Source organism: Pinus tabuliformis, chromosome 3_2 (assembly GCF_031772625.1).
Source record: "Pinus tabuliformis cultivar Carrire ecotype Pingquan chromosome 3_2, CPIR1, whole genome shotgun sequence".
NCBI classification, from domain to species: Eukaryota; Viridiplantae; Streptophyta; class Pinopsida; order Pinales; family Pinaceae; genus Pinus; species Pinus tabuliformis.
In genome coordinates this window covers 555,650,778-555,675,393 of record NC_142302.1, presented here as the reverse complement: position 1 = coordinate 555,675,393, position 24,616 = coordinate 555,650,778, and the positions used below count along the sequence as shown (strand labels likewise).

At 40.8% G+C, this 24,616-nt stretch overlaps 1 protein-coding gene across 1 annotated transcript in view; it reads left to right on the top strand.

Moving 5' to 3' along the window:
• The window catches only part of LOC149181726 (DNA mismatch repair protein MSH7-like), a 246,327-nt gene that overhangs the window by 148,542 nt on the left and 73,169 nt on the right, over window positions 1-24,616 (top strand). The window contains exons 9-11 of the mRNA XM_089414303.1: window positions 13,220-13,422; window positions 13,531-13,660; window positions 13,860-14,137. Coding sequence (XP_089270429.1) covers window positions 13,220-13,422; window positions 13,531-13,660; window positions 13,860-14,137 — 611 coding nt within the window. The remainder of the gene's footprint in view (window positions 1-13,219; window positions 13,423-13,530; window positions 13,661-13,859; window positions 14,138-24,616) is intronic.

Here is a 24,616-nt window from a genome sequence, read left to right as displayed (position 1 = left end):
GGACTCCTGCTGGCAAAAACTTGAGAAGGGGACATAGGCTGTGGTGACAATTGGCCTTTTTCCAAGAGGGTGTGTGAAAATTCGGTGACCCCAAGTCCTACTATAGCAATTGACAATGTTTTTTCTATTGGTCACCGAATCCTACTGCAGCAACTGATAATTTTTCTTCTATTGGTCACTGAATCCTACTGAAGCAACTGATAATGTTTCTTCTATTTGTTAAATTAATCAAACAAATTACTTGCAATTTCCTACGACAAATATCGAAACATATACACAACAACCTTCACAAACACAATACTGCGAAAGAAATAAAAACATTGAAAGAATAGATGCACACACACAATAAACACCGTTATTTTTGGACCAATGTCCTGGGAAAAAATCAACTTGGGAAAACCGGTGCAGAAGTTGAGGGTTTTATTATTATGCAATAGTAAATTTGAGTATGAATCTATGGAAGCTTAAATCTAGCTTTGCATACAGAGACAATCACTGACAGAAGTCTAGTGAGAAAAATTTCACTTCCACCGGTGATCCGACATTGACCTTAGCTCAAGATGAGCTGCCCCTTGCTGCCTCTACGTCAACCTGCTGGGACCAGCGTCTCTCTCACTCTGCTGATCAACTACTTCTCTGGAAACTCGATCTTTTGGCCTTCGGGCTCCCACCTTTGTTCTTACCTCTGAATCTTGACTTCTCCTCAGCAAATACAGATCTCCCTCTGAAGCTTTGTGTTGTCTCTTTGCACTGCGTCAACCTCTCTGTGGAGTATGTTGTCTCTTTGCTATGCACTCACTAGACTGGAAAAGCTTCCTTCCAGCCTTACTATCCTTGCCCCTCTCTCACTGCTTCGAAACTACTGAATCATCTCCGACAACACATAGCTGCTACTTTGGAGTTCAATTTCCCAGCAATATCAAATTCCTTGCTCCTAAAGTGTGTTCTCCAAACCCCATCAAATTTCTTCTTATAATCTGTCATTGAGGCTTCAACGGCCAAGATTAAAACATAATCGATGGCTAAGATTAACTAGAAATCAATGCATGTCTTCTTCTAGAAGATTCTCACCATGAATTAATTAATACCCTTTAATTAACCAAATTTCCTAAGTTTAGACTTAGGAACCATTATAAAAAAGTTAATTATTTTAATTAAGTTGTCTCTAGGTGGAATTTCCTAGGTTTTGGAGAATACATGTATTCTAGCCTCTCCACAAAATTTCGTGGCTAGAACACATCCGATGCTACAAAAATCAACACTCCCTCTTGGCGAGGAATGTGTTCTAGTGCTGCGATCCACTAAAGCAACACCCTGTCTTTGTACCACCTCTTGTTATGCTGCTGATGTCTAGCTGCTACTGCGCACCAATTGCTGCGCAACTCTGACAAACATTGCATTCGTGCTGCTGCTGGCCCTGCTAAATTGCTGCAAACAATGCATTTGCACTGCAGCTCCCTCTCCATTCGCTGTTGCTGCAATTGCATTAATGCAACAAAAAAATCCAAAATACTGAACCAACTGTGATCAATATGATGCATCTTTCACCTGAGTCATGATTGTTGCTAGACTCTACGCTATCACTGAAGCCTTTGCGCTGCTGCTGACTCTTCTCTGTGCCATCTGCACTGCTGCCAACTTTGCTTTGCGCTACCCAATATCTATCTTGCTACTAGCTATTGCATCTGTCACTCAGGCACTTGATTGCAACAACTGTCACTGATCCATCCTGCTACTGCATATTATGGGCTCACGTAGCAAGGTATTGATTCTGAGGTGGACCTCTTGAAGAATCCTGCCCATCATGTAGCTCTCTTGGGCTACACAACTAAATCACCCCACCTCTCTCCTGGAGGTATCTCGGTGACCACGGCAAATTCTTCCTCCAATCTGGAGGACAACCTATCGATCTCTGCGGATGCATCTTGTTGATCCTTCTTCTCCTCCTTGTCCTTCTTTTTGAGAGGACATTGAGTGTTGTAGTGGCCAAGCTCACCACACCTGAAGCACTTGACCTTGGAAATGTCCTTCCTCCTGCGCTGCTCTTGTTGTCCCTTTGATGCAAGGGTCACATCTTCCTCTTCCTTTGGTTGCTTCGTCCCACTACTACTACTACCACTGATGGTGCTCTTCACCAGATCTCGCCTCATCTCCTCTTGCTGCAGATCAGCCCACATACGATCCCAATCTGGCAGTTTTTCTCTGCCCAGGATACTTTGGACAAAAACTTGCCATTCTTTGGAAATTTTGTTCAAAGCTAACCATACCAATTTTGTAGGCTGGGGCACTGACCCTACTGAAGACAGTTGGTCTCGAACATCCTGAAGCCTAGTAAATAAGGGGTCTATACGTTCCCCTTTCTGCATCCTCGTGCATCTTAGCTTCTCCTGGAGATACATCTTTCATTGCTCGGAAGATCCTTCGTACATCGTAGGAAGTGCCTCCGACATCTGTCGGGCAGTATCTTTGCCAGTTATGTGAGATACCACGTGATCCTGAACCCCATCGAGAATCAGCCTCTTTGCTTTCGCCATCTCCTTCTTGTACTTCTTAAGGAGATCTGCATCTGCGGGCACAACTACCACACTATCGATATAGGTCTTGAGATCATGGTCATCTAGAAGGCAGGAAATTCTAGCCTTCCAGATCACATAGTTGGAGGCTCCCTCCAATTGATCTTGATCTCTCAATCCTGTCGATGCCATCTCTCTAAAAACGTCGAATTCCTCCTCTTCTCCTCTGCACTGCTGCTACCCAGCTATTCGCACTCCCTTTTGGAGTGAGAAACTTTGCACACAACTACTGCTGCTTTGCTAGGAAAATTCGAACTTTTGTGCTAGAAGTCCTCGGAGGAAAGAATTCCCTTAGTGTGTGCTCATCCTTCCTCTTGACGTTATTTGCACTAGTAAACTGTTGCAAAATCTGCGTCCCAGGCTCCAGCTAAAGATTTGCTCTACAAGGAAAACATTGTTGCTTCCTTCTGCCTTTGGTAAGCTTTGATCTGGAAAATCTAATTTCTCTTCCGACTCACTTAGAGAAATAGACCTTTCCTCAAAAACTCGACCCTCTTGGCCCAAGGCCTGCGCTGCCTCTAGGGTTAAGAATTGCTACCTACGCAGAAATTTGAACCTCCTCCTTTTTTGCTAATGAACTCTCCAGCTTACGATATGTGCTCTAATACCATGTGAAAATGTAGTGACCCCAAATCCAACTGTAGCAAATGATAATGTTTCTTCTATTTGTTAAATTAATCAAACAAATTACTTGCAGTTTCCTACGACAAATATCGAAACATATAAACTGCAACCTTCACAAATAAAATACTACGGAAGAAATAAAAACACTGGAAGAATAGATGCATACACACAATAATCACCATTATTTTTGGACCAATGTTCCCGGAAAAAACCAACTTGGGAAAACCGATGCAGCAGCTGAGGGATTTATTATTATGCAGTAGTAAATCTGAGTACAAATCTATGGAAGCTTAAATCTCGCTTTCCATACAGAGAAAATGACTGACAAAAGTCTAGTGAGAAAAATCTCACTTCCACCAGTGATCCAATACTGGCCTTAACTCAAGATGAGTTGCCCCTTGTTGCCTCTGCGTCTGCCTACACAGTTCTGCGTCAGCCTGCTGGGACCAACATCTCTCTCACTCTGTTGATCAACTGTTGCTCTGGAAACTTGATCTTCTGGCCTTTGGGCTCCCACTCTGGCTCCTACTGTAAGGCTCTAATTTATTCAACAAGAATGTAAGGTGCTGATTTACTCATACATTTTTCTTTAACAAAATATGGAAGCTATTTAATGAACCTAAACAGAATTCATAACGTCAAAATTTCATTGATTTGCTGTCGAGTACTTACTTAGTTCACTGTGGTTGAAGATGCTTCAGAAGAATTTGCTCCTATTGCTCATGTTCCCGTTCCAGCTCCTGTTACCAAAAGACCAAAACCACCCAACCAAACTGGGTACAACCTAGGTACTCAATCCCAAAGTGCGGCTCAATTGACGCAATTTGGTCCCCCGTGCCCAAAAACTTAAGAACAATTGAACTCTTCCTCTCAGTAAGTAAGATTCTCAGAAATTTCCCTTTCTCAGCCTCCCCTTGCTCAAGATTTTCTTCTCTTTTTATTTCTCTCTCCACTGCCTTCTTCCCATCTTCGTTTCATTATTTTTGTTATGTGTAACTTTTTATAAAAATCAAATCTCATTTGATTTTATGGATTTTATTTTGAATACGTAGGATTTGATTTAATTAAAATTTATTATTATTTTAATAAATTAATTTGATTTATTTAGTTTATAATTTTAATTAATTTATATTATTATTTTATTAATTTTAATTTTAAATATAATTTGTAAATTAAAATTAACATTTTCTTTTAGTTTAAGGATTTATCATGTATATATATATATATATATATATATATATATATATATATATATATATATATATATATAGATACAATGTTGCACGAAGCGGGAGCGAAGCGGAAGCGTTTTTTGGAAGCGGGGACGCCGAAGCGTCATTTTCCAAAAATCTAGGAAGCGAAGCGTCCGCGGAAGCGTCTGCTATATATATATATATTTTATATTTTTTTTGCATTTATACTCAAAACAAACATCCCAAATACCAAATTAATTGTAGAAGACATGAAAACATGCATATTTTTGCATAAATCAAGATAGATATAACATCCATTGTACATTAATGATCTAGAATCATAGATTCTTCTCCTCTTGTCTAGCCTTTGCCTCTACCTCGATTGTCTAGGGATATTAGTCAACATTGCCCAATTTTGATCAAACTACCTAATTCAAGACTTAAAATATGGTAGAAAAAGCTTAACATGTTTGATCGATGATTTTGACTTGATTGAAAGGTAATTTTTTGCTAAGGGCGTGCCGCGTGACAAAGGAGTTCAACAATTAACACCACCAACACCAGGGTACATATAGGGCTTGGTGCTCTTGATTAAATGCTAATCGCATACCTTCATACTTGATATAATCTAATGAAATGCCACAATCCCATTGATCCTGAATACCTGAAAACTGTTAAGTCTGCTGAATTTTGAATAGGATATGAAATTCTATTTTCTCCATATGAAGTCCAATGAGGCTGGAACCACTCTCAAACATTCTGAGTCATTTCATGGTAATGTTAAAAATTTAAGTAAAAGGATGAAAATGAAAAATAAAGGAGAATGTCACTTTTACTTTAAGAATTTAACATTACCATGAGGGAGCATCTGCTATATTTATATTTTTTTTGCTTTCATTTGTCACCCTAACCCAAGGTGGACCCACCCCCAACAAGAAAACTCACCTAAAATTTTAAAAAAAATTGAAAAAAAAACGATTTTCTAAATGGTTTTCCGGAAGCTTTTCTGGAAGCGTACGGAAGCGTCTGGGAAGCGCCGTACGAAGCGCGCTTCGGCGCTTCGGAAGCGCCAGCGCTTCCAAATTTCCAGGAAGCGTCTAAAAAAGCCGGAAGCGCGCTTCCGAATTTCGGAAGCCCGCTTCCGGCCAAGCTTCCTAGGTGATTCCGTACGGGACGCGCTTCGGGGCTTGGAACCGGGGGGGGCGCTTCGGGCAACACTGACACCAACAGCTGACAACTAGTCTCAGACCTCTTGAATCCTAGTGAGGAAGGGATCTATGCCTTCCCCTTTATGCATCCTGATGCATCTCAGCTTCTCCTCTAAGTACATCTTCTGCTACTCAGAAGTACCTTGGTATAGCGTTGAGAGAGTCTCCCACATCTTTTAGGCCGTTACCTTGGCCGCTATATGGCCGCTATATGTGAGACAATATGATCCCAGACTAGGTCTAAGATCAACCGCTTCATCTGTTCCATCTCCTTTCTGTACTCTTTCAGTTGATCTGCATCCGTGGGAACTGCTACCACTGCATTAATATAGGCTTTTAGGCCATATTCATCTAGAAGGAAGGACATCTTTGCCTTCCAGATGACGTAGTTAGAAGCTCCATCCAACATGTCCTGATCACAAAGCCCAACAACGACCATCTCAACGATTTGTCAAAAGCTTCCTCTTTCGTTCTACTCAACTATTTGCACTCCCTTCTCGAGTGAGAAGATATGCTCACAATGACTGCTGATCTGCAAGAAAAAATCGAACTTCTTGAGACTAGAAGTACCCTGAGGAAATTTTTCCTTCTGTGTGTGCTTTTCTCTCTTCCACCCGACACTGGCTTTTCTCTGGCACACGGTTGCAAAACCTCTGTGTCTAGCTAGAGATTTGCTCAACGAAAAATCTAAGCTACTCCCTCTGCCTTTGGAATCACTCGATCCGGTAGGATTGATTTCTTTTGCCCCTCACTCAGAAAAATCGAACCTCCACAAGTAACTCGACCTCTTGGCAAAATGACTGTGCTATCCTTGAGAATTTCGGCCTGTTGCCCACAATGATCAGTGAAATTCCTTCTCATTTCACCTTTGAGCTCTTCGGCTGATCAACTGCGCTCTGATACCATGTGAAAATTCCAATATGGAATCCTATTGCAGCAACTGGTATTATTTCTCCTAACTAATAAATTGATTATTTAGTTTATTGCTACGGCAACATCGAAATAAACACACTGCAACCTTCACAAATAAAACTGCGGAAAATAAATAGCGCTGAAAACTAAGAAATGCTAGCACACACACTTAAAATATGAGACAATTATTTTTGGACAAATGTCCTCGGAAAAACCCAACTTGAGAAAATTGGTGCAATAGTGGGGGTTTTCATTATTATGCAGTAGTGAAAATCTGAGTACAATCTAGATGCGTAAAATTAGCAATCCACAGCAAGAAAATTTGGGCAAAATTATTGAAGGGAATTTACCCTTCCTTCAGAAGAAATCCCAACACAACTTGCTCACAGAGAGCCTAGCCTCCTGAAGCTTTTGCGTCACCCTCTGCGCTAGATTGTGCAGTCACTATGATGTTTAGCCTCTGACTGGTCTCTGATGAAGTCGTTTTGCCTTCTGCTACTAAGAAATTCGTTTCTCCAGCCCTCTAGAACCTCTGCTCGGCCTCTGGATCTGAGAACGATTTTCTCTCCAGCAAATCGAACTGCCCTCTCTGAAGCTACTGTGTAGAGCTCTGCGCTGCCTCACTGGGATAACTCAGCCCTCTTGCTGCTGCCTCTCCAAATCTGGAAAAACTTCCTCCAGATCATTGTCCCTGCACCTCACTCACTGCTTCGATCTTTGGCTCTCTCTCCGACAACTGACTGTTGCTACTCTAGAAATCGATCTGCCAAGAAATCAAATTGCTCGAGCGTTGTCTCCATCACCACATCGACCTCCTCTTATAATCCTCTATTGGAGCACCAATGACCAAGATTAAAACATAATCGATGGCTAGGATCATCTATGGGTTGAACCGTGTGAGTTTCTAGATGATTCTCACATTGACTTAATTAATATTGATTAATTAACCATATTCCCTAAGTTTAGACTTAGGAAATATTAAAAAAACTTATTAATAATCTAATTAAGTCATTTCTAGCTGGAATTTCTAGAAACGATTTATGAGTTTTGGAGATCTCATGTATTCTAGCATCCACAAAATTCCGTGGCTAGAACACATCCGATGCTACAAAATCTTAAACTTAGGGGACCTGAAACGCAGTGTTTTTGGAGTGATTGGAAGGATTTTTCAGCAAGATTGCAGACAAGCCGTATTTTCCATCCAGTTGGGTAGGACGTAGTAATTGGGGCCAATTTTCGGAGGTGTGAACCAGGCCAAACTCTTTCTGGGTTTTGATGGGTTATTTGAGAGGAGCTAGGGGTTAATTTTCCAGAATTTTCTGAGCACCAGAGGTTGGCCTTTCAGCAACATCTTTCTAGAAGGCAGTGTAGTTTTCTCGGGGGCAACACAGGACATCTTTGGAGTAGCTTATACTCTCATCTTGGCATTCTATTTTCTCATTTGGGCCTTGTCAAGCTTTCCATTGAGGCAAGCTTAGGTGCACTCCTTCCATAGCATTGTACTCTTGCTCCATATTTTTAATGAAATAGCTCAGTTGGATGGCGTTTTTGGGGTGTTCTTTGATTTTTCTGAATTTGGTGCTTGCATGTATTATTTTGCTTTGCATATCATTGCTTTCCTAATTAGGAACATTACAGTGGTATCAAAGCTCCGATCTTGGCTCAATCGTGGGGGATCTTTCCTATGAACGAGGAGGATAGGTAGAACGTTACTTACCTAAGGAAGAGGTACCGGAGCAGGGAGAGGGAGTTGGAGATTACACCTGATACTGAGGCACGTGGGAAGGCAGTGGTAGTGGAAAAAATAGGGGAGCCAAAGAGTAAGGAGGAACCAACATTTGATAGCCTCTTGAAAGCCCTAAATGATTTAGCCAAAGGACGGAAGGAGATATTGGAGGAAATCAAGCAGAAAAATAGGGACAAGAGCATCCATCGTGAGTTCCTATTTAGAGAGACTTCAGGGGCCTCACAACAGTACGACCACTGATCACCAGCCACTCAACCACTAGCTTTCAATGGGCCAACCAGGACCACATTGCCTACCTTTCTACCTTTAGCACCTAGTGAGCAAGGTGACGGATGATCAGATGCCCATGGGAGATTATTTCAGGGAATGGTAATCCATGGGGGAAGATTTCAAAGTGGTAGGCTCCAGTATTGCAGCAATGATGTTGCAACTCCTGGGACTCCCTTCTTTACTTTTATCAACTCGGTTGTTCGTAACAAACTTGGAAGCGACGATGCTATATGCACAAATACTAGCTCTTGCCGCAGGATGTCACTTGATCAGCTGGCACAAGTCCGTTAGGAGTTTAAGCCAACTTCTATGAGCTCTTAGAAGAAGCTTTTAACTGTGATGGACGAAAGCTAACTCAAGAGAGGCTAGTCTACATGCAGAAAGAAGCTAAAAGCTGAAAGGAAATGCAAACCCTAGCAAACCCTAGTTTTACCGACTAACCCTACTGGTGCAAGAAAAGAGATGAAAGCTGCAGAAATGGAGGCCATTGACTCTTGGAAAGGTAAAATGCATGTGATTAAGCTACTTCTGAAGTAAAATCTGGAAAAAACATCTTTTTGTATTTTTGAGTAAGTTGGCAGAATTATTATGCATGTGCTTTAACTGTTTTTGACTGTGCAGAGGTTGATTGGCGAAAGGAAATGGAGTGGGCGCTTGTAGGAGGTTGGGAAGGTGAGAAGAGGGCCTAAGGGGTCCCTAGCACCCTTCCAGAGAGTTTCACAGCGATCAAATCTTGAAAAACTGCTCACGTGAACTTCTACAGGAAGTCTGCAGGGGTTCTACAGGATGTTCTACAAGAAGTTCTACAGGAAGAGCCGAAAGAGGATTTTAGAGGGTTGATGGTGGAAAAACGGTGGGAAAGTGGAAATGGAGGATGGATGAGGATGTGAAGGGGTATAGGACCTGGTGAATGAAGCTAAGGAGTGATGAAGGTGGTTGGGTTTGTTCAAGGATGGAGGGAGCAATGCTGCACAAGAATATAGAAATTAGGGCAAATTGGAAAAGTGTGGCAAATGAAGGGAAGGAATCTTGGATTAGGGGTTGGAACAGGTTGTATGATGAAGGAAGGATAGGCAGGGATGTATTACAGGTGCTCTGCACACTATTTCTCAAAACTGATTGAAGAAAGACTAGAAAAACCAGAGATCTATCTATTTTGACCTAATTTGACCTAAAAACCAAAGACATGATGAACAAAAGTTTATAAACAGGAAATCATGCAAGATAACTATGGAAACTAAGCAAACATATTTAAACGTGCAAGTACCACTGGTAGCAACTTTTCCAACTAAAAATCTAACACTAGAAATTGCATTGAAAGGCAAAAACAATGTTTTTGTGGCAGCAAGTATGCCGTGGTCTCAGTTCATGGTCCCAATGGGGGAGTGGTGAGATCAAGGATTGCTTGATGGTCATTTTGTAGGTCTTTTCTGTTACCAAACTGTCAAATCAACTTGAAGCATGAAAAGCTATTTCAATCATCAAAAACAACCTAAGTAACAAAGCAAGATCTTAACCTAAATAACAGAAATTATTCTATGAATGCAAGGAAAACACATAAAAGTACACAAAGGAGGTACTGGCACTTGGGTTGGGCCCAACCCCAAGAGCTACAACCTCCTAAGAAAGCTCAGAGCTGGTGCAAAGTGAAATTTATCTCCATTACTCAAAAAATAATCATGTCACAAAACTGTTTACAGCAAGAGCTCGAAGATGTGCTTGAAATGCAGCGCTGCACTTAAGTGCGAAAAACAACTGTTCAATAGCTAAACTACCAAGGCTTGAAGCCTTCCTACTTATGCACCATGAGGACTCCCAATAGCCCTCCTTAACTTTAGGAGCTTGGCTGCTCAAAACTGCAGTTAATCAGCCACTTCACAAAATCTGCTCGGCTGCCCCTTGAAATCATCTTTGGTGGGTTGTTGAACTCCGAGCTGATGGTGGAGAACTCGAGGAAGGGGTCATTTAGTGCAGGAGACACCCTTCCTACAAATCCTCAACCTTGTTCCTTCGTATTTGGCTGTCAACTTGCTCTTAAATGCGTGACCTTGGTCCAAAAGATGTCCAAAAATCTGCAATAAGCACGTATTAGACTTTGTGGTCAAGTGACTATTCTCACTAATTCAATTAACATAAATATATTCAAAAACATGCATAAAACTATGAAGAATGGTGGATTAATCGAGAATAATAAGCAAAATGAGCCCAATAAGTTACCCATTTTTGGGGCTCATCATCACCCCCCTGTTGAATGTGTTGCTCATCCTCTGAGCAACTAATCCAGCGCATCATCTTTGATTGCTTTGACTGCCCGTCTGACATCCCAGGCTTCCGAGGTGATGTCCTCTTCTCGGTCATGAAATTCTGCTTTTCTCTCTACTTCCTTCCATTGCCTGTGTTCTTCTTCTTCTTTGACCCCTTCCAGTAGTCCCAAAAGCAATGGAGAACTAAACCTTAGGCCAATCCAGTTGGCCTTCTGATTTTGCATTGACTATTTATAAAGTGGTACTCTGGCCAAAGCCTCCCACATCCTTTTTGGGGAGTGGTACTCTCTTATTTTTAGACTGTGGGACAACGTGTTCCATCTCCTTGTGCAAGCATGAATGCAGTTATTACCCAACAGTCTTTCCATGTCCTCAAAGTGAGCAATGGCCTGAGCTTGCCCTTCAATGTAGTCTGGGAGAACCTGAGGGTTGTTGGCCAGGTGCTGATGGGCATACATTAAAGTTGAGGGATCTTCTGGTTCTGCTCTAATCATGAGTGGCTCACTTAGCTCTCTATCCATGACTTTCCGAATTTCTGTTGCCCTCTTTTCCTCATGGTTTAACCAAGAGGCCATGGCCAGAGTTGCGCATATCCCAATGCAGCATTGGGGTCCCATGGATTCATGTTTGGAAGTGCCAAGTTGTGTAAATGAATTCTGCTAACTTGGCCTTATCGTCAGTTGAGCTACTGTCACACAAATACATGAACTGATTATAATTCTGGAAAGGAATGGTGCCCCTTTTGGGCCAGTGTGTTAATTTGAAATTGCAACCATTGATCTTTAAGATATAATGCATATGACATAGCAGGTTGCCTACATTGTAAGGCCTCTACTGCCCAGCTGGCCATGCAAGCCATTTGGGCTTTTTTCTCTTGCACCTGTTGTTTTAAAACCTGTATTTCTTCTGCTGCCTATGACTCCTTTTCCTGAAGCGGTTTTGTCAGCATCTCAACATCGGCTTGCAGCTTTTGGTGGGTAATAGGACCTTTGCGGATATTTTGTCGATGCATATTTTTTCAACACTTGTATGTAGTGCAAAGAGAAATTGGTAACTGGTTGGGTAAATGACTCTTGGCTGGGTAACCATAATTAATTATCTCTATGTTCTCACACTAATTTTTTAGGAAATAGAAACACTCAAGGTTGCATTCAATTGGTTTTCGTGTAGTGGCCTAACCGGAACTTTTATCTTTAAATCCTAACAATATTTAACCATTGCAGTTTAAATAGGAATTTATCAATTTAATTCAGTCATACATACTTGGTTTTCATGTTTGATGTCGATCCTGAGTTGATGTAGCTCCAAATTTTCTCCCGTTACCACAATGACCAAAACCTCCTTGCCAAACTGAGTACAATTTGAGTACCCAGTTCCAAAATACTTCAAAATTGAAGCACTCTGGCTACCGTGCCCAAAAGCTTCAAGAACAATGAAGCTCAATCTTTGTTTGTCTCTCTCTCTCTCTTGTAAATTCCTCCTCTTTCTCCCTCTATAAGAATTCCTCCTCCTTCTTCCACTATATAATTTTTTTTCTCTCTTTTCTGTAGTACCTTTCCTCCATTTATATTGGAGAGGTTACTCCATTGCTTCCAGATTTCTCCACCGCCTTTAATTCGACAACTTCAGAAGTTTGCAGAGGCGGTCACTGCCTTCTCTTCACCTCGACTTAACGACAATGTACATTGCATTCATCTTTAGTTTTATATAGTAGAATTATCTATATATATATATATATATATATATTATGGTGGTGGTACATATATCAAGTACCCTACTATATTCTTTTGAGTTAGGTATTTACTTCAATAGTTAATTCGTTACCCTAAATATAGACATTTTTGAAGATTAACAAATATGTATACTAGTGCAGTGTAGGCGATGCATGCATATGTAGCTATCATATGCATGCTAAAATCCCTATGTTCCCTTTAATTCGAGATGGGTCATTACATTCCGTCCCATCATCCCAACCTGAATTCATTTTAATAAACACTACCTACAAATTAGTTAGCTCTTATAATGAAGTAACCAGTGCCTTTTGACATAAGAATTGAAAAACATTAATATTAGGCATACAATTCCATGCCAGAATTGGAGAACTCTTGAATTCTATCTATCAAATCAATTTCTGTTTGTGTTCAAAGAGATTCAGTATTTCTAGTAGGGGCAGACAGCATGCATAGAGTACATTTGAAGTTGTTCCAAACTTGTAGAATCTTTTCCTTGTTATGAGTATGATCTATTTGAATATTTCCAGGGCCAAGCTATGTTGCTTCTTGTTCATGACTTGAGATGATGTTTTAAATTAAAAATAATCAAACAAATATTTGCAAGTTGCAGAATAAATAGAACCTTCATTGCAGCACAAATCCTGTAAATAAGATTTCATTTAAAAAAAATAATAGCTATTTTGTAACATTGACAGGTTCTTCGGCATTAGAGCTGACTGCTCTTCAACCAGGCTTGGATTTCATAGATGCTTCTATGGTGCTTGAGTTGTTCCAGTCAAGGGGCTACTTTAAGGGATCTTTTGCTACACAATGGTCTGCCACATTTGATGGAATGGTTCGTGAAGAACTTGCAATAAGTGCCCTTGGAGGGTTAGTTGCACATTTGCACAGAATGAAGGTGAGTAATATGTTTGTGGAGTCTATTTGCTGCTTAAAAAGTTAATTGTCATATTTATTTTACATTAATATGACATATTCCATTGGTTTCATCATTCCTGAGTACCAGCTAGATGATGATCTTCTTCACAATGGAGCAGTTTCTTCCTATGAAGTCTACAAGGGTTCGCTTCGGCTTGATGGACAAACTCTTTCAAACCTTGAGATTTTTAACAATAGTGCAGATGGAGGAAAAGAAGGTTAATTCACACACACAAACATGACATACCTAATCTGAATGTCCAATTATCCTTCATTTTTTAGGGTTTGCAAGAAAATCTTGTGATTTTTTTGGTAGCTTATTTTTTAATATCTTCTTACTCTAGTATGTAAAAGGGTTCAATTTCTTGATTTAGTAGAGAGTTCAAAAGTTCTGATGCCATATTCATCATATGGCAGGGACCCTTTTCAAATATCTCGATAATTGTACAACTCCATTTGGAAAACGCCTTTTGAGGCGTTGGATTTGCCACCCTTTGAGAAGTGTTGGAGAGATTAATTATAGACTTGATGCTGTAGAGGAGCTCATGGCTTGTCCAGAAATTGCTAGCTCTATCATGGAAAGGTTACGGAAACTACCAGATCTTGAACGATTTGTTGCACGTGTTAAGGGATCTTGGGGCTCATCAACTAATCATCTGGTACCCTTTGTGGGGAACAAAAGGTTTAAACAAAGAGTATGCATTTTTTACTACTTGTTTGGCTTCTATTTATTGACATGCATTCTGATGGCTTGGATCTATTTCCTTGGAGGTGATTTTAGCTTAGCCAAATGTATTCTGCCACTGACTATATTCTTAGAAATTTGTTTTGATACACTATATGGATTGGTTCATTCCAAACAGCTTAGGGGCTACTTTGCTATTCTATTATGCTCAAGTTCTATCAACTGCTTATTGTTTATTGTGCTTCTTCACGTCTATTTTCTGTCACGTATCATCTAATGGGCATTGCTCTTAAGCGACAAACTATAGCAATATCAGTCTCATTTTAATTGATGTTTATTGGCTGACACTTGCATTCCACTCCATTTTAGAACATTTCTTGTCACTCTGATATACTTGATCAATGCAAGTTGGTTAATGCTTTCTTACTTTAACCCCATGATTAAAATCTTCGATTTTACCTTCTTATTGCAACACACCGATCTGTGTAGTCTGGAATATCTGGTGCGCACTCTGCCAAATGTAAGGACATTAATTGTGATATGCCTAACATTCAACATGTGGTCCTCCCAAGATATGCCTTGCATCCTTTGGTCTACCACATCCCTTCTTGTTTATCTTTCTGTTTCTTGTCAAGAAAATTAAATTGATCTTCAAATTTCATCAATATCACGAACTGTTAAGAATTGTCAATGGGGCAGATAACTCAGCATGTAAAGCACAGCCAATGGAGTGCTTGATACATCACTTGAGAGCAAATAGGAGAGAATCTGATTAAAGTAAATCTCTACATAAAGAAGCAAAAACAATGCTGTATTATTTTGTGGTGTTCTCTATAAACATTAGATTTGGGGCCAAATAGTTGACATGTTCCCTCAAGATAGATCTCCATGAAACACTCACTGCACATAAATAGGATGACATGAAATGAAATCAGGTGAAGAAAAGCAGGTATTTAGTTTTAATTAAAATATTAATGTCTACTAGGGTTCAAAACTTCCCAAGGGTCCATAAAAGGGACATCGATGAGTTAACATTAGGAGTGATAGAGACAGCCCTTCTAAAGACTAAGCTTTAATTTTATGCATGTATTCTATGTTGGTGTTGAAATTGTTCACCAAGAAATATGGAAGAATTAACATTCTCCATTAATTGGTCTTGTATAGAGAGATGTTGCATGACTGCTAATTCAAAGCTCATTAGTGGTATTAAGGATCATGAAGATGGTTTTCCATGGTTAACAATGAAATTTTTAACTCACAAAGGTTTCGAGAAGATCTATTTGTTGTAGTCTCTCTAGTAGGGAGGAGAGGAGGATAACACCAAATAATTGTATAGATACCAAGATTGCATACAATCAACATTTGTCCTTTCTCTTATTATTTGTATGAATATATTAGTTGGGCTCATAAATGCAAACCAAAGAGATTTAGGGGTAGAAGGTCATCTCTAGATATTTTGAATGTTCTAAGAAAACCTATAAGATCTGTGATCTCCATATATCCCAATTCTTGAAGTTTATTTAATAACAAATTTCTAGGGATTGTGCCAAAATCTTTTCTAGATTTCACAATACAAGAATTGGCTGTTATAAGGTGAAACTAGGATGTTGTGTACTTTATAATTCTCATCAATGTGAGGATGTTGTAATATTTTGCTTGGGCTCATCATAATGCAAATGATAGTGATGGTGGTAGATGGCATCCTTGTTTCACTTGATGGTGTTGCTGTGAAAATTCTGAAAACCGGAATCCTATTGCAGCAACTTGAAATTATTCTCCTAATTGTTAATTTTATTTAAGAATTTATTTGTAGTTTGCTACGACAAATACTGAATAAATCACACTGCGACCTTCACAAATAAAAACTGCGGAAAATAAATAGTGCTGGCACTGGGAAAATACTAGCACGCACATAAAAATTAACATAGTTGTTTTTGGACAAAATTCCCTAGAGAAACCCAATGCGGGAAAACCGGTGCAACGGATGAGCATTTTATTTTATTATGCAGTAGTGGAAATATGAGTACAATCTATGGATGCCCAATTGGCAATCCAATCAGCAAGTATCTGCCATAAATAGTTATGGAGAAAAATTCTCTCACCCCGCAAGCAATCTTGGCATTGGCTTCTACAGAAAACTGGTGGTCCAAACCCCAGCGGTTAAGACCTTCTACTCTGCCCTTGCGCTGTCTCTCACACGTGTGGTTCGATACTGCCTTTGAGCAAGTTGTCTAGCTTGTCTCTGCTGCTCGAAGTGAATCTCCATCCCTCTGGAAGACTTTCCCGGCCTCTGGAAACTGAGTCAACCTCCTCCTGAACTAAATCGAACTGCTCTGCGTCAGCCTCTGCGCTGCTTCTACGTGGATCATTTCTGTCACTTGCTGTTGCCTCTCTGGATCTGCAAAATCTCCTCTGGACTCATTGTCTCTGTCCCTCACTCACTGCTTCGATCTCTGGCTCTTCGACAGTTGATTGTTGCTAGTTTGGATATCGATTTGCCAAGGAAATCGAATTTCTGGTATTCTCAAATGTGTTCTCCAAGTGGCCATCGACTTCCTCTTATAATCCATTATTGGAGCACCAACGACCAATATTAAACTTAATCGATGGCTAGGATCATCTTGGAATTGATCCATGTGAGTTTCTAGATGATTCTCACCTTGACTTAATTAATACTGATTCATTTACCAGTTTTCCTAGGTTTAGAGTTAAGAAACATTAAAAAAATTGGTTAATAATCTAATTAAGTCACTTCTAGGTGGAATTTCCAGAAACTATATGTGGGTCTTGGAGATCTCATGTATTCTAGCCTCTCCACCAAATTTCGTGGCTAGAACACATCCGATGCTACAAAAAATAACGCTCCCTATTAACTAGGAATGTGTTTTAGTTCTGTACATCCTGCCATAAAACTTTGTCTTTGTATCATCTCCTGTCACGCTGCTGATGCCTGGCTGCTACTGCCCACCAACTATTGCGCAACTCTGATACTGCATTTGTGCTGCTGTTGACACTGCGACACTGCTACCAAAACTGCATTTGCACTGCAATCCCTCTCATCTGTTATTGCTGCAACTGCAACATTTGCAACTTAAAAGCATCCAAAATATTGAATCAACTGTGTTTAGTGTGACGCATTTGTCTCCCGAGTCTCTAACTGCTACTAGCATTTGCACTATCACTAAAGAATCTGCACTACTTCCAACTCTGCATTGAGCCTCCTGCTCTGTTGTCAATACTACACTGCACTCCTCAACATCTGACTGTTGCTAGTCTAAAATGACCACTCTGGTACTGACTGCATCAACTGCCACTGATCCATCCTGCTACCAAATATTGTGGGCCCTATAGCAAGATATTGATCCATGAGGTGGACTCCTCAAGGACCCTGCCCAATCTTTGTAGTTCTTTGGGACTACATTACCAAATATCCCCACCTCACTCCTAGAAGTATATCTGCAAACGTCGTTAAGTCTTCCTCCAATCTGGAGGACAACTTATCGATCTTTGCAGATGCTAACTGTTGCTCGTGCTTCTCTGACTTGTCCTTTTTCTTGAGAGGACATTGCTGTGAAAATTCCTACACTCAAGGAACCCCTACTGCAACAAAACTGAATTTAGTTCTCCTACTTGATTTTAATATACATTATTAAGTTATTTTTTGAAAAATACTGAAGTGAGTTACTTCTACAACCTACACCAATTTAATTTGATTACATGAAATAAGAAACTGAGCAAAGAACAAGATACATAGGACATCGTTATTTTTGGACAAAATAGTCCCCGAAAAACCCAATGCGGGAAAATCGGTGCAGTAGCTCTGAGGGTTTTATATTATTAAGCAGTAGTTCCAAATATAATGTTGGATGCCCTCTCAACAATCCAGTTACAGAGAAAAACATAATGTGGAAAATTGAGTGAGATTACCTCACTTCACCCAATAGTTTCCAGCTGATTCGACAACAGAACTGGCTAACCCCGACTATCTCTGCGTTGGCCCTATGTAGGCCCTGCGTCAGCCTCAAAGGCTCTGCATTAGCCTTGCACTGTCTCTTCTGCCTCCTGTATTTTCTGCATCAACCTTCCCTGGTTGTTCTGGCAGCTCCCCGGCAAAATTCTGGATTTTTGCATGAGGGCAGCGTCTCCTCTGCGTTGCCTCTCCCTGGTTCAACGTTAAGATTGCGTGGGCCTATATTGGCCTAGCGTCAGTCGCTCTAGGTATTGCACTGCCTCCACTATTGGCTCTCTGCCTTTCTGCCCAGTATTCCCAAACTATCCCTGCCCCTTTGTTGCAGAATGATCACTTAGTTCGAACTTCCCAGATTCCTAGCCCCAGAAATTTCGAACTCTAGATCAATTCGTTCTCTTATTGTGTTTCTAAACAAACCCCAAGCCTCCTTCTTATACTTTTCTTGTTGAGACTTCAACAACTGAGATTAAGTCTCTAATCAATGACTAAGATTAAAAACTTGACTTGATCCTCTTTCTAGAACATTCTCACCCATATTTTGATTAATACCCATTAATACTTTAATTTTCCTAAGTTTAGACTTAGGAACTCTATTAGAAATATTAATTATTTTAATAAAACACAATCTTGGTGGAATTTTACCAAACGGTTTCTGGGTTCTTTAGAACTAATGTGCCTTATCCTCTCCACCAATTTTCATAGCTAGAGCACATCTGATGCTAAAAAAAACTAATCCTCCCTCTTAGCGAGGAATGTGCTCTAGCAACGATGTCCAACTGCATGTTGCTCTGTCTCTGAAGCATCTCCATTCCGCACTGTTGTTTCCACCAACACTGTGTTGTTGTTGCTACTGTACTGCTACCCATGACACTGCCACTGCCACTGCTGCATCTATACTACGTCTCCCTCTCAAATGCTACATATGCTATGCTGCTAGCACTGCCATTGCTAACACTGCGTTCATACTGCAACTTAGTTGCTGAGAGAAGCAATTGAAAAACACCTAAAATTATTGAACTAACTGTGTTTAGCATAATACCGTGTGAATGTTGGAATTTGACTGCTACTAGTCTCTGACCCTCTGAATCTTCTGCGTTGCTGCTGACTTCTGCACTGCGCTATCTGCACTGCTGCCAACCTTACTCTGCACTGGTCTTGCATCCATCTCTCCAACCAACCCATTGCATCATCTGACACTAAGTCCATCTCACTATTGCTAAATCTCGGGCTCTTGTAGCAAGGAATTGATCCAAGAGGTGGATTCCTCAAGGATCCTGCCCACATGTAGTCCTCTCGACTATAGTTCTATATCGCCCCATTTCCCTCCTGGAGATGCGTGGGCACTCATGGCAAACTCATCTTCATCAATTTTTGCTGGAGTAGCCTTAGGATCATGTTTCTCATCCTTATCCTTTTTCTTCAAAGGACACTGGGATGCAAAGTGGCCCATCTCACCACATTTGAAACATTTCACCTTCGAAATGTCCTTCTTCCACTTCTGCTTCTGTTGTCCCTTTGATGCTAGAGTTGCGTTCTCCTCCTCCTCCTTGGTCTTCGTGCCACTCCCACTGCTACCATTGAGGTTGACCTTAACTAGATCCTTCCTTAATTCTTCCTGTTGAAGGGCTGCCCACATCTCCTCTCATGAAGGTAGTCTTTCCCTACCCAATATATTGTGGATGAAGACTTGCCATTCATTCGAGACTCCATTCAAGGCCGTCCTTACCATCGTGGTAGAGTGAGGAGTAGACCCCCCTGCAGCAAGCTGGTCTCTGGTGTCCAGAAGACGTTGAAGATAGGAGTTAATGTTGATTTTGGGTAGCATCGGATGTGCTCTAGATCCGAAAATTTGCGAAGGGGATATAACACGTGAGATCTCCAGAACTCATAAATCGTTTGGAGAAAGTCCACCTGGATGAGGAGTTATTAAAATAATTAATATTTTTAATGAGTTCTTAAGTCTAAATTTAGGAAAATAAAAATATTAATGTGTATTAATAAAAATATGAGTGAGAAGGTTCTAAGTGATGAGGATCAAGCATGTTTTAATCTTATCCGTTGATTAGAGATTAGATCACGGTTGTTGATTCATCAACATGAAAAGTATAAGAGGAGGCTTGAGGGTCAGTTGGAGATACACCAAGTTGATCAAAGAGTTCTGTTAGAATTCCAAGAAACTCTCCTAGGTTGTAGCTCGAAGATACCTCGTAACATATAAATTCAACTATTGTTGCAGATTTAATGGAAGGAATGATGGTTTGGTTCAAGCTAGATAACCACTTCTACTTTGTTTCACTCCAGACATGCATGAACACCCTCAGACTACAAGGCTTTAGACCACCAATTCTCACAGTTTTAGATATTAGGTGAATATGGAGAATACTAACCACACTAGCAGATACACAAGACCATGTGATGGCCGGCTACAACTAGTAAAGAAACCTGTAAATCTAATCTGTTAATGCAAAGACAGGATGACAACTCTCTTGCATTAGATAGAAAGAAACGTGAACAACCTATTCAATGATGCATTCAACATTCTAACATAGAGATAAGATGACAGTTATATAGTGCTAAACATCAAAAGATCAAGAACGCAGCATATCAGGCACAAGCTTAGAACAAAGGAAAATGGACAGTGAGCAGTTAACAACAAAAGAAGCTTGTATGAGCTGAAAATGAAGATGAGACGCTGCGAGTGAAAAAATGTCTACAGTCTCCAGAAGTTGAACCTTACATCAAATGCCAACCTTGATTACATCTTAATCTGGATATTTATAGATTTACATTACAAGGGCACTTGGCCGTTTAGGTATGGAGGGGTCATAATTGACCACCAACTGCATTTAATTGCCTGATGGAGTCTCTGAACGAGATTGCTTGTTTTAGCGGGTGAATCCGATCTGTTCAGGTGCTGTGCTGTCCCTTTAGGCGGTTGGAGTGCTCATATCGGTGGAGTCCATGACTGATAAATTCAGTTACAGAGTCGTGCTATGTCTTTTTCTCCTTTGGCCATGCTTTCTATTAAATATGGTTGTTGGGGGTCTGATTGTGACTAATGATGGCGGAGTTGGTCATCTCCTTCTTCGGGCAACAGAACGGTCAGAGGACGTGGGATGCATGGGTAGGTGGACGATTTGGGTGAGTAGGAAGAATGAATGTCGGATCGGGGAAATGAACGACAAAGATGGCTTGGCGGAGTTTATCGGCCGAGGTGCGAGCGGGGTGTGTTAGGGCTGTTGGATCTTCAGCGGACAGATCAGATGGTCATCGGGCTACGAAGCTGCACAGACGTATAACGGGTGGGGGCGGTTTGATCAGGCGGTAATGATATTCATTGCACTGCTTTCGGGCGTTAAGTGGTAAAAGCCCGGGGCCGAGCGATTCCCTTCAATGATCGATACGTAGCAACGGATGAGAGAGAAAAATCGCTCTCATCGCGCGCTATCGCTCGATCAAATTGCCAGTGCGATGAAAGCGAAGACTGTCAGATCTTGGTAGAGATGATCTGACGGTGGGGCGTGGTAGAGTGGGTCGCCTTTATCGGATGCGACGGGAGCCGTTGGATCAGCGTGGGTGATCAACGACGGGGAAGCGATGAGGGGTTTATGAGCGCATGAGGGCATATGGGTAAGCTTTTATGGTAGGTTTGGGGTTTGGCGTTTGGGGCTAAGTCCAAAGGGGGTTACTTTGTCGGGTTTAGGAGGCAAATAGGGAAACAGAGATGGAGGAGAGTAAGCGGGGTAGAAGGAAAGAAGGGAAGAGTGACCAATGTGAAACCCCTTTGAGCACAACCAAATGGATTGTGCTTCCTTCTTACCTTAGAAAGTCAGCGCTGCATAGCAGAGCTAACACTGGCTCCTTCTGGGGATGAAAGCCTCCCTGTGAGGTTTCAAGAACCATAGACCACTGCCTTTCATACAAAAACAAGATCAACAATATTTCCTAGTGTTCCATTGGGCATGGAGTCTAATTAAGCCTACACTAAAACTTGTAAAAGAACATATTTACAATGCTGAGGCCTAAAGGCCTTAATTAATATAAACTTTCAAAAACTGCCCATTGACTGGGCCATCAAAAACTGTTTCTCCTTCCATACTTTGCAGCATGAAAGTGTTGTTCCCCTGGACCTGAGCAATGACAAAAGGTCCAGTCCACAGAGCATCGAACTTCCCATGATTGCCTTTCTTTTCCTTCAGTGCATCCCATTTAAGAACCAAGTCTCCAATTTGAAAATTGTCCATCTTTGCCTTTCTGTCAAAAGCTTCCTTGATTCTCTTTTGATGTGCTGCAGACTTTTCAATCAATTGATCTCTGATTTGATGCACTTCAGCCAAGTCACTAATCCTCTTTGCCATGTCATTTTCCTCATTCTGTTCTTCCTGCAAGAACTTGGCTACCGGGAGGGTTAACTGGATTGGGAATACAGCCTCAGTGCCATATACTAGCTTGAACAGGGAATTCCCTATAGATTTCTTGGTGGTCACCTTGTCAGCCCACAATGCAAACTTTAGTTTGGAATCCCAGTTCTTTTTGTTGTCTTCCAGCAACTTTTTTATTATCCTTATCAGGTTCCTATTGGCTGATTCTGCTAGACCATTACCTTGAGGGTAATATGAGGTGGAATGCATTAGCTTAATGCCCATTGAGTCACACATGTCCACCAACTCTTTCGCCCTAAAGGCTGCTGCATTGTCTGTAACCAATTTGTGTGGACTGCCAAACCTGGTGAAAATGTTTTCTGTCAAAAATTTCATGACAACGTGGTGATCAGCTTTCCTAGTAGGGATGGCCTCAATCCATTTAGTGAAGTAATCTGTGGCCACTAAGATCCATCTGTGCTGGCCGCTAAAATGTGGATTAATTTCCCCTATGAAATCCAAGCCCCATTGCCGAAAAGGGCCACTGGCATGTATTGGCTTCAATGATAAGGATTTCAACTGCAGTTTTCCTTCAAACCTCTGGCATTTGTCATAGGATCTTACAAATGAAAAGACATCAGAAAACAGAGTGGGCCAATAATACCCAGCTTTGAGGATCTTGTGGGCTATGGTTTTCCAATAGTGATGTCCTCCACAGATGCTGGAATGAAACTGATGCATGACCTCCAAAAATTTCTCTTTGTCCAGACATCTTAAAAGGATTCCAGATGGATCCCTCCAATAGAGCAAGTTTTCATGAATACAGAACTTGGCTACCTTGAGCTTAATAGTCCTAGCTTGGCTTGAACTAAGGCCTGGAGGAACTTCTAGCTTCAGCAGAAATTGAGCTATTTTAGAATACCATTCACAAGAAGGTAGATTTTCAGCCAACGACTGGTTCTGTCCTCGTTCAACTGTTTCTCCCCTTGTTTGTCTGTCATCTGAGTTTGTGCTTATCCAATTTATGTCCAGCATCCTGCGATTTTTTTCAGCCATCAGCTTGGCAAGACCCTGTCCTTTGACAAGCTTGGTGGGCTTTAGTTCTATGTTGAATTCAATAAGCTTTGCAATCCATTTAGCCCTTCTTCCATCAACATCTGGCTGCGTTAGGACATCCTTTACTGAAGCAGAAGGCACATATGTAATTACCTTGGAGTGCAAAATGTAGATTCAGAAAGCTTTTAAAGATTTGATAAGAGCATAGGCCTGTTTTTCGATAATATCATATCTTAGTTCAGCATCCCTTAAGGTTTTGCTGAAAAATGCCATTGGATGCTCTAAATCCTCATCATCTTTCTGCAATAAGACTACTGCAAGGGTGTCACCAAAAGCAAAGGAGAAGATATGGAACTCCTTGCTATAGTCTGGGCTGATCAAAGTGGGAGCTTCCATAATAGCTCTTTTGATGGCTTCAAAAGATCTTCTAGCTGCATCAGTCCATTTGATTTCTGATCCTTTTTCAGTGTGGAGGTGATGTGTTTTATTAGTTCTGCAAAATTAGGAATAAACCTCCTTGCAAAATTTATTTTGCCCAAAAAGGACTGGATGTCCTTTTTTGATCTTGGGACAGATAAGGCCTGTATTGCTTTCACTCTTTCTAGGTCAATTTTGACACCTGCAACATAAACAATATGTCCTAGAAGCTTGCCCTCTTCTAAAGCAAATTGTGACTTCTTAGGATTCACTGATATCCCAAACCTTCTGCACTTCAGAAACACTTTCTTTAAATGCTACAAATGATCTTGATGGCTGCTGGAGTACACTGTTATATCATCCAGGTAGACAAGGACAAACTTATCCTTCTCTCCTACAAACGCTATATCCATGGCTCTTTGAAAGGTAGCCCCAACATTCATCAGTCCAAAGGGCATCTTGGAGTACATAAAAGTGCCCCAAGGAGTGGTAAAAGCAATCTTTTCTTGGTCATCTGGATGTACAACAACTTGGTTATACCCTGAAAATCCATCCAAGAAAGACATGACTTTGGCTCTTGAGACTTTCTGTAGCAAATGTTCCATCTTTGACAGGGGGTAGTTTTCTTTCTTAGAGCATTTGTTCGGGTTCCTGAAATCAATGCAGAGCCTGATCTCTCCACTTT